The sequence below is a fragment of the Somniosus microcephalus genome, chromosome 13 (genome assembly GCF_052327205.1).
Source record: "Somniosus microcephalus isolate GS21.2 chromosome 13, FLI_Smic_1.0, whole genome shotgun sequence".
Classification (NCBI taxonomy): Eukaryota; Metazoa; Chordata; class Chondrichthyes; order Squaliformes; family Somniosidae; genus Somniosus; species Somniosus microcephalus.
This window is the reverse complement of record NC_140999.1, coordinates 182,744,941-182,759,472: the sequence shown is the minus strand read 5'-3', so window position 1 is coordinate 182,759,472 and position 14,532 is coordinate 182,744,941. Positions and strand designations below refer to the sequence as shown.

The 14,532-nt window shown below is 46.8% G+C and overlaps 1 protein-coding gene and 2 non-coding genes across 3 annotated transcripts in view; 1 reads left to right on the top strand and 2 right to left on the bottom strand.

Annotated features, from left to right (window-relative positions):
* Window positions 1-3,173: 3,173 nt before the first annotated feature.
* On the bottom strand, window positions 3,174-3,246 carry trnam-cau (transfer RNA methionine (anticodon CAU)). The gene has a single exon. It is a non-coding gene; the product is annotated as a tRNA-Met (tRNA).
* Window positions 3,247-4,861: 1,615 nt separating this feature from the next.
* Window positions 4,862-4,934, bottom strand: trnam-cau (transfer RNA methionine (anticodon CAU)). Its single transcript has one exon. It is a non-coding gene; the product is annotated as a tRNA-Met (tRNA).
* A 6,605-nt stretch (window positions 4,935-11,539) lies between these two features.
* The window catches only part of LOC147108850 (microtubule-associated protein 1 light chain 3 alpha), a 38,228-nt gene continuing 35,235 nt past the window's right edge, over window positions 11,540-14,532 (top strand). The window contains exons 1-2 of the mRNA XM_086005756.1: window positions 11,540-11,676; window positions 14,472-14,527. Of these exons, the coding sequence (XP_085861882.1) occupies window positions 11,637-11,676; window positions 14,472-14,527 (96 nt within the window). The 5' untranslated portion in view covers window positions 11,540-11,636. The remainder of the gene's footprint in view (window positions 11,677-14,471; window positions 14,528-14,532) is intronic.

Sequence of the window (14,532 nt, the reverse complement as noted above, 5' to 3'; positions counted from 1 at the left end):
CTTGGCTTTCGCTTGCTCCCGGCGAAGAGACTCGAGGTGTTCAGCGCCTTCCCGGATGCTTCTCCTCCACTTTGTGCGGTCTTGGGCCAGGGATTCCCAGGTGTCGGGTCTATCCCTTTATCCCTTTTTAAACAATGGGACCATGTTAGCAGTCCTCCAGTCCTCCGGCACCACACCTGTAGCCAGAGAGGTTTGGAAAATGATGGTCAGAGCCTCTGCTATTTCCTCTCTTACTTCTCTTAACAGTCTGGGATACATTTCATCCGGGCCTGGGGATTTATCCACTTTCAAAGATGCTAAACTCCTTAATACTTCCTCTTTCACTATGTTTATTTCATTTAATATTTCATACTCCTCCTCCGTAATTGCAATGTCTGCATCGTCCCTCTCTTTTGTGAAAACTGACGCAAAATATTCATTAAGAACCATACCCATGTCTTCTGTCTCCACACACAGGTCCCTAATAGGCCCTACTCTTACTTTAGTTATTCTTGCTCTTAATGTATTTATAAAACATCTTTGGATTTTCCTTGATTTTACTTGCCAATATTTTCTCATGCCCTCTCGTTGCTTTCCTAATTTACTTTTTAATTTCACCCCTGCACTTTCTAAACTCCTCTAGGGTTTCTGCAGTATTGAGCCCTCAGTATCTGTCATAAGCTTCCCTTTTTTTCTTTATCCTTCCCTGTATGCCCCTTGACATCCAGGGAGCTCTAGATTTGTTGCTGCAGCGCATCTTGTAGATGGTACACACTGCAGCCACGGTGCGCCGGTGGTGGAGGGAGTGAATGTTTAAGGTGGTGGATGGGGTGCCCATCAAGCGGGCTGCTTTGTCCTGGATGGTGTCAAGCTTCTTGAGTGTTGTTGGAGCTGCACTCATCCAGGCAAGTGGAGAGTATTCCATCACACTCCTGACTTGTGCCTTGTAGATGGTGGAAAGGCTTTGGGGAGTCAGGAGGTGAGACACTCGCCGCAGAATACTCAGCCTCTGACCTGCTCTGGTAGCCACAGTATTTATGTGGCTGGTCCAGTTAAGTTTCTGGTCAATGGTGACCCTTAGGATGTTGATGCTGGGGGATTCGGCGATGGTAATGCCGTTGAATGTCAAGGGGGAGGTGGTTAAACTCTCTCGTTGGAGGTGTTCATTGCCTGGCACTTGTGTGGCTCGAATGCAGTGGTACTCACGTATATCATTAGACCCGAATCAATTTCTGAAACGCAGCTGCCTGTTGAGGTGGGCTGCAATATTTAACAAATCAGACTGCGTGAATATCAGCACATCACTGGGAAATATTTGCCTTGATGCTCAAACACATGTGGCCGCGCGATGGTATCTGCCACCCAAATTCTCAAGTATGGACCTACAGGACGTCTAAAGTGCTTTACAGCCAATGAAGTACTTAAAAAAAAAAAAAATCACTGTTGTAATCATAATGACACAGAAGGAGGCCATTCGGCCTATCGAGTCCGTGCCGGCTCTCTGTAGAGCAATCCAGTCAGTCCCATTCCCCCGCTCTATCCCTGTAGCCCTGTAGACAGACTAGATGCAGGAAGGATGTTCCCGATGGCGGGGGAGTCCAGAACCAGGGGTCACAGTCTAAGGATAAGGGGTAAGCCATTTAGGGCTGAGATGAAGAGGAATTTCTTCACCCAGAGAGCGGTGAACCTGTGGAATTCTCTACCACAGAGGGCAGTGGAGGACAATTCATTAAATATATTCAAGAAGGAGTTAGATATATTTCTTAAGGCTAAAGGGATCAAGGGATATGGGGAAAAAGCAGGGACAGGGTACTGAGTTTGGATGATCAGCCATGATCTCATTGAATGGCGGAGCAGGCTCGAGGGGCCGAATGGCCTACTCCTGCTCCTATCTTCTATGTTTCTATGTTAGTCCCACCCTTTTTCTTTAAGGGAACATACTTGCTCTGAACCCTCACTTTCTCCTCCTTGAATGCCTCCCACTGCTCTGTCACTGATTTACCTTCAAATTTCTGTCTCCAGTCCACTTTGGCTAAATCACATCTCAGCTTAGTAAAATTAGCTTTTTACCAATTGAGAACTTTTATTCCTGGTCTATCCTTGCCCTTTTCCATAACTACGCTAACTCTAACTGAATTATGATCACTACCACCAATATGCTCTCCCATTGATACCCTTTCCACTTACCCAGCTTCATTCCCTAAAACTAGGTCTAGAGCCGCCCCTCTCTTCTGGGAGCAATGGGGGTCAGGGAGAGGAGCAATGGATAGGGGGTCAGGGAGGAGCAATAAAGAATATAATAGCAAAATACTGTGGATGCTGGAAATCTGAAATAACAACAGAAAATGCTGTAAATACTCAGCAGGCCAGGCAGCATCCGTGGAGAGAGAAACAGAGTTAACAGAGCAATAAAGAGGTGTTTCAGAGAGGGGTGATGGAGAGGGGGAGTCAGGGAGGGGCAATGGAGAGGGGTTCAGGAAGAGGGGCAATAGAGAGGGGGTCAGGGAGGCAGCAAAAATCGGGGGTTCAGAGAGGGGTGATGGAGAGGGGGAGTCAGGGAGGGGCAATGGAGAGGGGTTCAGGAAGAGGGGCAATAGAGAGGGGGTCAGGGAGGCAGCAAAAATAGGAGGCTCAGAGAGGGGCGATGGAGAGGGGGTCAGGGAGGAGCAATAGAGAGGGGGAGTCAAGGAGGAGGTAATGGAGAAGGATCAGGAATGGGGCAATGGAGACGGGGTTCATGGAGGGGCAGTAAGGAGGGGGCAATGGAGAGGGGGAGTCAAGGAGAGGGGCTCAGGGAGAGGAGCAATGGAGAGGGGCAATGACTAGTTAGTGACCATGGGGTGGTACCAAGGCAATCATACACCGCACTAGTGCCTCTACTTTTTGTATTGCTGCACTAAACATTCACTTTATTGACGATATTCTCGATCTCAGGTCAACTTTAAATGCAATGGAATGGAGAAACACAGGATTTGGGGCCTTGGTGCCATGGGTAAATGTTGCAATGGTCAGCAAAAGTAAAAGAATAAATTGTAAAATTTAACTGAGAAATTAGCCCCTACAGTTAAGCAATCACTGATCACGGAACAGGAGATTTAAACCCAAAGAGTCAGAGATTGTCCCAGCAGGGTATTGCAGAAACTTTTTGGTCTCTTCTCAGCTAATCTTGTAAATTCAGCTCCCTATAAAACTAGTGCCCCGTGTGAGGATCGAACTCACGACCTTCAGATTATGAGACTGACGCGCTGCCTACTGCGCTAACGAGGCTCTACCTGGAGCAGCAGCAGAGCGGCTTCAGGCTCTAGCACTCGGCTGCTGAGTGCGGGCTTCAGTGGTGTTACAGACAGACATCGGCACCCGGGCAACCGCGGGGTCCTAGTGTCCGCTGCATTATAGGCGCATACCGGAAAGTCATTAAATGATCCACTGATCAGGGAGAGGGCCAGGGAGAGGGCCAGGGAGAGCTGCATTGGAGAGGGCCAGGGAGAGGGGCAATGGAAGGGGTCAGGGAGAGGGCCAGGGAGAGGGGCAATGGAGAGGGGCCAGGGAGAGGGGCAATGGAGAGGGCCAGGGAGAGGGGCAATGGAGAGGGCCAGGGAGAGGGGCAATGGAGAGGGCTAGGGAGAGGGGCAATGGAGAGGGTCAGGGAGAGGGGCATTGGAGAGGGTCAGGGAGAGGGGAAATGGAGAGGCCCAGGGAGAGGGGCAATGGAGAGGGTCAGGAAGGGGTCAGGGAGAGGGTCAGGGAGAGGGGCAATGGAGAGGGTCAGGGAGAGGGGCAATGGAGAGGGGCATTGGAGAGGGCCAGGGAGAGGGGCAATGGAGAGGGTCAGGGAGAGGGGCAATGGAGAGGGGCCAGGGAGAGGGGTATTGGAGAGGGGTAATAGAGAGGGCCAGGGAGAGGGGCAATGGAGAGGGCCAGGGAGAGGGGCAATGGAAGGGGTAATGGAGAGGGCCAATGGAAGGGGCCAGGGAGAGGGCCGGCAATGGAAGGGGTCAGGGAGAGGGGCAATGGAGAGGGGCAATGGAGAGGGCCAGGGAGAGGGGCAATGGAGAGGGTCAGGGAGAGGGGCAATGGAGAGGGGCCAGGGAGAGGGGTATTGGAGAGGGGTGATGGAGAGGACCAGGGAGAGGGGCAATGGAAGGGGTCAGGGAGAGGGGCAATGGAGAGGGTCAGGGAGAGGGGCAATGGAAGGGGTCAGATAGAGGGTCGGGGAGAGGGCCAGGGAGAGGGGCAATGGAGAGGGTCAGGGAGAGGGCCAGGGAGAGGGTCAGGGAGAGGGACAATGGAAGGGGTAATGGAGAGGGCCAGGGAGAGGGGCAATGGAGAGGGTCAGGGAGAGGGGCAATGGAAGGGGTCAGGGAGAGGGGCAATGGAAGGGGCCAGGGAGAGGGCCAGGGAGAGGGTCAGGGAGAGGGGCATTGGAAGGGGTCAGGGAGAGATGCAATAATATGTAAGGGAATAGGGATGGCGTAATGGAAGGGAGACAGCGAGAAGGGGGGGGGGGCGGTGCAATTGTCAGTTAGTGACCATGGGGTAGTACCAAGGCAATCATACACCGCACTATTGCCTCTACTTTGTGTATCTCGGCACTAAACTAATTCACTTTATTGACGCTATTTTCCATCTCAGGCGGAATGGAAAAACACGAGATTAGGATCTTGGTGTCATCGGTAAATATTGCGCAATGATCCGCAGAGTGAAAATAATAAAAAGGGAAATTGTAAAACATCACAGAACGATCAGAACCTTTGCCCCTGCATGTTAAGTAATCACTGAGCGCCGGACAGAAGATTAAACCTGAAGGCACAAAGAGTCAGGGATTGCCCCAGAAATGTTTTGCAGCACCTGCTGTTGTAAATTCAGCTTCTTGTAAAACTAGTGCCCCGTGTGAGGATCGAACTCACGACCTTCAGATTATGAGACTGACGCGCTACCTACTGCGCTAACGAGGCTCTGGAATTTATTACCACCGGGACACTAGAGCAGCTGAAAGGGAACAAAGTAGTAGTTTATTATGAAATGAATTTTTCCTTCCTTTTTAGATAAAAAAAAATGTGAACAAAACTGAATGGGTTTAAAGAATTGTTACTTTCAACATAACTTTTATTTTAATTCTTACTTTTATTTTCTCTCCTATTTCCCCTTGGTCTTTGTCCAAACCTGTCCCACACAACAACAGCAACCTGGATTTACAACAACAACAACAATGACGTAGTAAAATGTCCCAAGGCGTTTCACAGGAAGACAATCAGACAAAAATTGACACCGAGCTGAAGAAAGGGATATTAGTTAATATTAGTAGATATTAGTGGCTAAAAGTTTGGTCAAAGAGGTAGGTTTTAAGGGGGGTCATAAACAATGTTTGTGACCCCCCTTAAATTATGTTGAAACATCATCAAAAAATTCTAACAGGACTAGACAGACTAGATGCAGGAAGGATGTTCCCGATGGCGGGGGAGTCCAGAACCAGGAGTCACAGTCTAAGGATAAGGGGTAAGCCATTTAGGACAGAGATGAGGAGGAATTTCTTCACCCAGAGAGTGGTGAACCTGTGGAATTCTCTACCACAGAGGGTGGTGGAGGCCAGTTCATTAAATATATTCAAGAAAGAGTTGGATATATTTCTTCAGGCTAAAGGGATCAAGGGATATGGGGAGAAAGCAGGGACAGGGTACTGAATTTGGATGATCAGCCATGATCTCATTGAATGGCGGAGTAGGCTCGAGGGGCCGAATGGCCTACTCCTGCTCCTATCTTCTATGTTTCTATGTTTAATGTTCCCTTTAACCTGCGTGGCCGTGCAGCGGTCTGGAGGTCCCCCGCAGGTCATTCAGCGGCTTTTAAATGGAAAAAAACGTGAATGGGCACCCAAAAAAAAAATTAGAGGGAACATTGGTTATAAAGGCGGAGAGGTTCAGGGAGTGGAAGTCCCATGCACCCAGGAGCGGAGTGGTTCCCCCCAAAGGGGCACGTTATTCTCACAGAAAAAGGGGGCGCCGATAATACAGCATTATGGAATCATTCATCAGGGTACTCATCTCCCAACACTGTCAATTCAAAATTCCTGTCCTCATGTGTAAATCCTTCTGTGGCCTTATCCCACCCGGTATTTCATAGTATTTACATTATCAAAACAGGCCATTTGGCCGAACAGGTCTATGCTGGTGTTCGAGCCTCCTCCCACCTTATTTCATCTCACCCTATCAACATATCCTTTTATTCCTTTCTCCCTCATGTACTTATGTAGCTTCCCTTTAAGGCTCCTTCAGCAGGACTTTCTAAACCTGCGACCTCTACCACCCAGAAGGACAAGGGCAGCAGGCGCATGGGAACACCACCGCCTCCAAGTTCCCCTCCAAGTCACACACCATCCTGACTTGGAAGTATATCGCCGATCCTTCAGCGTTGCTGGGTAAAAATCCTGGAACTCCCTCCCTAACAGGACTGTGGGAGTACCTTCACCACACAGACTGCAGTGCTTCAAGAAGGCGGCTCACCACCAACTTCTAGCTCTTGGTCCGTAGCCTTGTACCTAGCTGGAAAGTGTATGTGCATAGGTGGGACAAGATTTTGCTCTCTTTCCCCCCATCACCACCAAGATTTAATTCCCTCCCCATCACCACCAGAGATTGTGTTGATTGGACTTATACTCACTGGAGTTTAGAAGATTGAGAGGGGATCTCATCGAAACCTATAAAATTCTGTCAGGCCTGGACAGACTAGATGCAGGAAGGATGTTTATGATGGCTGGGGAGTCCAGAACCAGGGGTCATAGTCTAAGGATAAGGGGTAAGCCATTTAGGACTGAAATGAGGAGGAATTTCTTCACCCAGAGAGTGGTGAACCTGTGGAATTCTCTGCCACAGAGGGCGGTGGAGGCCAGTTCATTAAATATATTCAAGACAGTGTTGGATATATTTCTTACGGCTAAAGGGATATGGGGAGAAGGCAGGGACAGGGTACGGAATTTGAATGATCAGCCATGATCTCATTGAGTGGCGGAGCAGGCTCGAAGGGCCGAATGGCCTACTCCTGCTCCTATCTTCTATGTTTCTATGTTTCTATGTTTCTCAAGGGCAACTAGGGATGGGCAATAAATGCTGGGCCTTGCCAGCGACGTCCACATCCCATAAAAGAATTTTAAAAATCCATGCTATTCACCACAACGATTCCATGTGGTAGCGAGTTCCACATTCTCACCACTCTCTCGTTCAAGAAGTTTCTCCTAAATTCCTTATTGGATTTATTGGTGACTATGTTATATATATATATCTATATGGACCCTCATTTTGGACTCCCCACAAGTAGAAACATCTTTTCTACACAAGAATCTCCAGTTCTATAAACCCTCCTGAATGCTCCATTCCTCTGACTTTGGCCTTCTGTGCATCGCCACTTCCCTTCACCTCACCATTGGTGGCTGCCTCTGCCCTATTCTCTGGAACTCCCTCCTGAAATCTCTCCATCTTTCCACCACTCTCTCCAAGTTTAAAAAACCTTCTCAAAACCCATCTCTTTAAGCAGGTTTCCAGGCATCCCTGCTAGTCTTTCCCTTAGGAACATAGGAACAGGAGTAGCCCATTTAGCCCCTCGAGCTTAGAAACATAGAAACATAGAAGATAGGAGCAGGAGTAGGCCATTCGGCCCCTCGAGCCTGCGCCGCCATTCAATGAGATCATGGCTGATCATCCAAACTCAGTACCCTGTCCCTGCCTTCTCCCCATATCCCTTGATCCCTTTAGCCTTAAGAAATATATCTAACTCCTTCTTGAATATATTTAATAAATTGGCCTCAACTGCCTTCTGTGGTAGAGAATTCAACAGGTTCACCACTCTCTGGGTGAAGAAATTCCTCCTCATCTCTGTCCTAAATGGCTTACCCCTTATCCTTAGACTGTGACCCCTGGTTCTGGACTCCCCCGCCATCGGGAACATCCTTCCTGCATCTAGTCTGTCTAGTCCTGTTAGAATTTTATAAGTTTCAATGAGATCCCCTCTCATTCTTCTAAACTCCAGCGAGTACAAGCCCAACCGACCCAATCTCTCCTCATACATCATTCCTGCCATCCCAGGTATCAGTCTGGTGAATCTTCGCTGCACTCCCTCCATGGCAAGAACATCCTTCCTCAGATAAGGCGACCAAAACTGCACACAATACTCAAGGTGCGGTCTCACCAAGGCCCTGTACAACTGCAGCAAGACATCCTTGTTCCTGTACTCAAACCCTCTCGCTACGAAGGCCAACATACCATTTGCCTTCTTATCCGCCTGCTGCACCTGCATGCTTACCTTCAGCGACTGGTGCACAAGGACACCCAGGTCTCGGAGCACTTCCCCTTCTCCCAATCTATTGCCATTCAGATAATATTCTGCCTTCCTGTTTTTGCCACCAAAGTGGATAACCTCGCATTTATCCACATTATACTGCATCTGCCATGCATCTGCCCAATCACCCAACCTGTCCAAATCATACTGGAGTTTCTCGGCATCCTCCTCACAGTACACACGCCCACCCAGCTTTGTGTCGTCTGCAAACTTGTTCTGCTATTTAATGAGATCACGGCTGATCTGCGACTTAACTTTGTATACCCTTCCTGGCTCGGTGTCCATTTCCTTATGTTTATTTACAAAGCCCCTTGGCACATTGTGTTAAATGCACTATATAAATGCAAGTTGTTATTGTTGTTGCTTCCTTATGTCGCCCACACCAAAGGCTGGCCAAGAGGGTGACCTACCTACTCCATAGCCTGGTGTTCATCCAGTGGTGAAGAGGTGCACCAGAGCAGCACATCCAACCCTCCTTCTGGTTTATCCAGTAAGCAAATGATCTGTCCTCCCATTAGAAACTCAATCTGTGTAATGTGAATGCAATGAGAATTTGGTATCTACTACAGTACTTTGTGACCCAGTGCAAATGCTTCAACACTATCCTGTGGGCCTCTGCCATTTACTGTATTCAAGCACATGTATTCATTAATGTAGCTTCCAAACCATTGCCCCCACTTTGAGGGTTGATGTATTAGAGGAGGTCACTCTTTTAGCATAACATTACAGTCACTGCACTTCAAACATAATTAATTCTATGAAGCACGTTGAAGCATTTTGATGTGATATGGTGCTATAGAAACATTATTTCACAGAATCACAGAATCACAGAAACCCCACAGTGCAGATAGAGGCCATTTCGGCCCATCGAGCCTGCACCGACACATATCCCACCCGATCCCCGTAACCCCTACACCAACACATATCCCACCCTATCCCCGTAACCCCACGTATTTAATCCCCCTAACACTAAGGGTCAATTTATCATAGCCAATCAACCTAACCCGCACATCTTTGGACTGTGGGAGGAAACCGGAGCACCCGGAGGAAACCCACGCAAACACGGGGAGAATGTGCAAACTCCACACAGACAGTTACCCGAGGCCAGATTCGAACCCGGGTCCCTGGCACTGTGAGGCAACAGTGTTACCACTATGCCAATATTTGATTAGTATTTAATTGTCAGAAGAATTTTTGCACTGTAGCAGATATTGCAACCAGTTTGTTGTTTGCAATTTCATTTTTCATTAGCAGTTTTATGCTTCTCTGTCTCACCTTTCACCTTTTTCCTCGGGTAACATGCCAAGTCGTCCCGGTGATGCTCTCTAACTAGCTGCTCCATTCCCAGTGATGCTCTCTAAGTAGCTACTCTGTTCCCAGCAATGCTCTCTAACTAGCCATTCCATTACCTTCCTCCTTTTGGTGAAGTAACTTCTTTCCACTTGGAGCCTCCTGATGATCATTTTCGCCACTTGTGCAAGTAGCGAAGACACCAAGTGAGACACTTTCAAGTCCGTCACTGCCTGAAAGAATATTTTTTTTTAAATCAAAGGCTCCACCTGAAGTGAAACCTGGCACGAATTATATTGTACAGATGCAGACACACATCATGTCCCCGTGGAAAGGTTGAATAGTCACGGAGAGTCTGGCTTTGCCAAGTTTGCACCAGATGATGATGCCAAATTCATCTAAGCATAACTCGCCGTTGTGAACCTGGAAAAATGCCGTGCTGACCTACTGTCAAATCCAGTGTATGAGTTACATATTAGTTTCATCTGCGCTAGTTATAATCCAGATTTTACAGTAAAGAACCAAATACTAATAAAACTTGCATCCAAAAATAAGGCATGGATGAAACTACTCGCCACTGGCTAGTTCTCATTCTCAGGTGGGTCAAACAAGAGTTATAATTGATAATGAGAATGGTGGAACTAGCTGTGCTGGGGAGGGGGTGTGGGGGTTGGGGAGGGGGGTGGTGAGTGGAAGTAGGGTAGTAAAATTACATAGAATTACATAGAAATTGCAGCACAGAAACAGGCCATTCGGTCCAACTGGTCCATGCCTGTGTTTATGCTACAAAGGAGCCTCCTCCCACTCCTCTTCATCTCAACCCTATCAGAATATCCTTCGACTCCTTTCTCCCTCATGTGTTTATCTAGCTGTCCATTAAGTGCCTCACAGCTCCAGGGACCCGGGTTCAAATCCGGCCTCGGGTGACTGTCTGTGTGGAGTTTGCACATTCTCCCCGTGTTTGCGTGGGTTTCCTCCGGGTGCTCCGGTTTCCTCCCACAGTCCAAAGATGTGCGGGATAGGTTGATTGGCCATGATAAAAATTGGCCCTTAGTGTTAGGGGGGATTAAAACGTGGGGTTACGGGGTTACGGGGATAGGGCTTGGGTGGGATGGCTGTCGGTGTAGGGACCGGATGCTAGGGTTTGGATGATCAGCCATGATCTCGTTGAATGGCGGAGCAGGCTCAAAGGGCCGAATGGCCTACTCCTGCTCCTATCTTCTATGTTTCTATCTCTGTTATTCGCTTCAACCACTCCACGTGGTAACGAGTTCCACATTCTCACCACTCTCTGGGTAAAGAAGTTTCTCCTGAATTCCGGATTGGATTTATTAGTGACTATCTTATATTTATAGCCCCACCCACCCCCAACAAGTGGAAACATCTTTTTTACGTCTACCCCATCAGTGGTGGCATTTATTAGTATCATAATCCAGTGTCGATGACCATTTCACAGGGGATCTGAGGCAGAATCCAAATACTGTGAGTCACCAGTAAAAAGAAAGGTTTAAACTTAAAATTATTAATAACATAAGGTGGAGGGTCAAAAAAAATATTCAATATGTCCGTTACGGATAAGCTGACAGTTCAATATTTAATGCCCTTTTTATAATTGCGATCGTTCATAGTACAAACAGTTCCTAATATACTTTCTGTCGAGCAAGAACTGTAAAGATTAAAATTGATACATAAGGAAAAATGGTAACAACCCCTTTTGTCGTTAATGAAATATGACCGAAGTGACTTCGAAAGATATTAAGATTATTGTTCGAATACAGTTGAACGGCTGAACTTTAACCGTTTATCTTTCTTACAAAAAAAGACAATGTTTGATTTAGCACTTTCCCTTTATGCTGGTTTTGAAATTATCGTCGGCGAACATGTCAGTTGCTTCCCCCGCGCCCTCCCCCTTAAGTGCCTTTTGCGTTGACGTCAAGGTGTTCACGTGATCGGGTTTGTGACACCGCCCTGTGTTTGGACACATCAGGAACAGCACCGTCCGCTTCAGCTGATCATTCTCGGGTTCTCCTGGCTAGAAAATGCCTTCTGACAAGTCGTTCAAACAGAGGAGAAGCTTCGGTAAGTGGGCGAGCTGCAAGGCAGAGGGGGGGGGAGAGAGAGAGAGAGAGGCGAGGGATTGGGAGGTGGAAAAGAGCATAAAGGATCGAGGAGGAACAGAAGGGGGGAGAAATGTAGCACTTCGGAAGAAGTCTTGGCTGGTGTTTTTGTTTGTTTGTGTCTCCTTTCCTTTCTCTGCGGGGCTGTGTGCTGCGTTTCTTTCCCTGCCTCTGTCTTATTTTCCTTTTGACCTTCTCTCAGCTGACTGGGGTGGGGTGGTCGTGGGGATGATACCAGTGTGGATTCATTTAACAGCTGTTAAAAGGACAGCTCAGAGCCAGAAGTGGGGGGAGGGAGGGTGGAAGAGAAGAGAGAGAGAGATCAATTGCAGGCAACAAGGAAGAATTCTCTAAAGTGCCTAACAAAGGGAACGCTCTCTGCCTGAGATCGCTGGTAGCCTGAGGACAATGCATTACAAAAGCAAACCTCAACATTTTGTCCTCTTTTCAACTCACCATTTCTATTGAAACGAATCTCGATAATTTTTTTTTCATCCTTTTTCTCAATCCTGAAACAAACCCAGTAATATTGTGCATCACTGATCTGCAGTCTCTGTAATTGTGGCTCGAACTAACCTCGTCACAATTCTCGGGAAAGGGCTTTCTAAAGGATCGGGATTTGTTGTTGCTGCTGTATTCACACTTTGGAAGCCATTTTACAGCAAAATCGCCCTTTTTAAAAAAACTGTTTTACTAACAAAGAGAATTCGTCTTTCCCCCCCCCCCCCCCCGGCACCACCTCTACAGATCTTTTTGTTTTCTTTTAACTACCAATGCGAAATTTAGTTAGAAAATAGGTCACATTTCTCCCCTCTTTTTTGTGTAATCTGGTCTCAATTACAATGTTAAAAATAGATGTTTTAAAAAAAACCTAAAATTATAATTTGCCAGAGTACTGCAATAAACACTGGGGAGGACATCAGCTCGTGTGTGTGTGTGTGTGTGTGTGTGTGTATATATATTGTGCTATTTTTACACTTTGGACAGACATTCTTGTGTATTTACTTTTAATTCTAAAGGCAACTTGTACCCTGTTTGGTGAAAATAATGGCAGAGGTTATCTCCCATTCATCTTCAATTATATGTTTGGTATTAATTTATAAAGCAAAATACTTACTGACAAGATGGAATTTTCAACCATCCATTTAACTGCTGAGCTATTAATTAAAAAAAATATATATATATTTTCAAAAACTGATATTAAGCCAGTTTTAAGTTAAAGGGGCGTGACAAATGACGTAATGCGTAATAGATTGATGTGTGTTGTTATTAGTTAGGTGTGTAGAAGCACGTAGGGGTCTGGCCTTGAATTGCCTCAGAGACTGAAATTTCAACGTGTTTTCACCTTTTTGGAGATGGTGCTTGCGTTCAAGAGAAAATAGTTTGGGCTTTCCCACATTAATATATCAGACAAAGATGGTGTGTTTTTTTTTAAAGCCATCGTTATTTTATATCGGTTCCTGAATTGAGGCCTAGTTTGAGGAGGGTTTTCTCTAGGGGAGTTGGACCCTGGTTTTTGTTTCTTAAATATGAGCTCAAATTTCAAGTATTGGTCCCTAATCTCCAGTTTTAGGTGAAATAAAAATCAATTTAATGAAAACATCTAATTTTATTATGAAATTAGATGACCTATATTGTGATTTTTCAATACTATACCTTATTTCCTCCCTCCTTCCACAGTAGGAGTGGAAACACATTCCTCGCTCATTAAAACCTTAAAGCTCCATAATATTGTAATCCTGTCTGTAATGTTTGATGCCAATGATCCAATAACTCAACTCCAAGGAGACATTTGCCCTTTGTTGCCTAGATTGTTTAATTGCCAGATGTTACCAAATTTGACCAAATCCAGTGTTGTAATACTGAAAGATTGGGAAAGTGGTACCAAGGACGGGAATAAAAACACACAATGCTGGAAATACTTAGCAGGTCAGGCAGCATCTGTGGAGAGAGAAACAAGAGTTAACGTTTCAGGTCGATGACCTTTAATAGGACAGGACCCCATTGATTACCTTAGGAGTTGTAATTATCTTCCGCCAAGACTGAATGTGTTGTTTGACTTTCGTTGTTCACCACATTCTGTTGCTGTCCCTGCCTTCAGCCCTTCTGGAAGCAGATATGGAGGGTACAGGGACCATGAAGGACCTTTCTTACCATGGCGCCCACCCCCACCCATCTTGCTCCCAAGTGCATCCTACTGATAGGGTGCAGCACAGCACTCGGCCACACGACCTGGACAAAGCAACTGGAACACGGCCAGTGTGAGCGAGTGATGCAGGAGCACGTAACTGGGGTTGTGGACCCCCTTTCTGCAGACCCACCCTACTTCTCAGCTCACTGGAGTTACCCTACCGCCTTCCCCCCCCCCCCCCCCCCCCCCCAGGCTGAACTGACCCCAGATGATTGGTTTGACCAAGGGAGACCCCTGACTCTGCCAGTGCCATGAGAGGCTGTAACACTGCCCACGGCTTACCCACATGCAGTGCCCAGAAACCTTACTGGACCACCCGCTTCATCTGCATCAAGGAAAAGGCCCTGATCCTGTCAACTTGTAACACCTGGTGCTAAAGAACTGTACTTGGCTCTAAGGCAGTGACTCTATGTAATCTGCGAGTGTCATGTACTGTATCCTGTAATGACCCATGAAAGTGAGTAAGATACACTTAATTTAATTCTATGTAATTGAATTAAAGAAATTGGCTATCCCAGTGACAGCTGGGTCAGAATAATATGTCTTGCTTTTTATTCGTGGTACAGCTGATCGAGTTAAAGAAGTTCAACAGATCAGAGACCAGCATCCTAACAAGATACCAGTAAG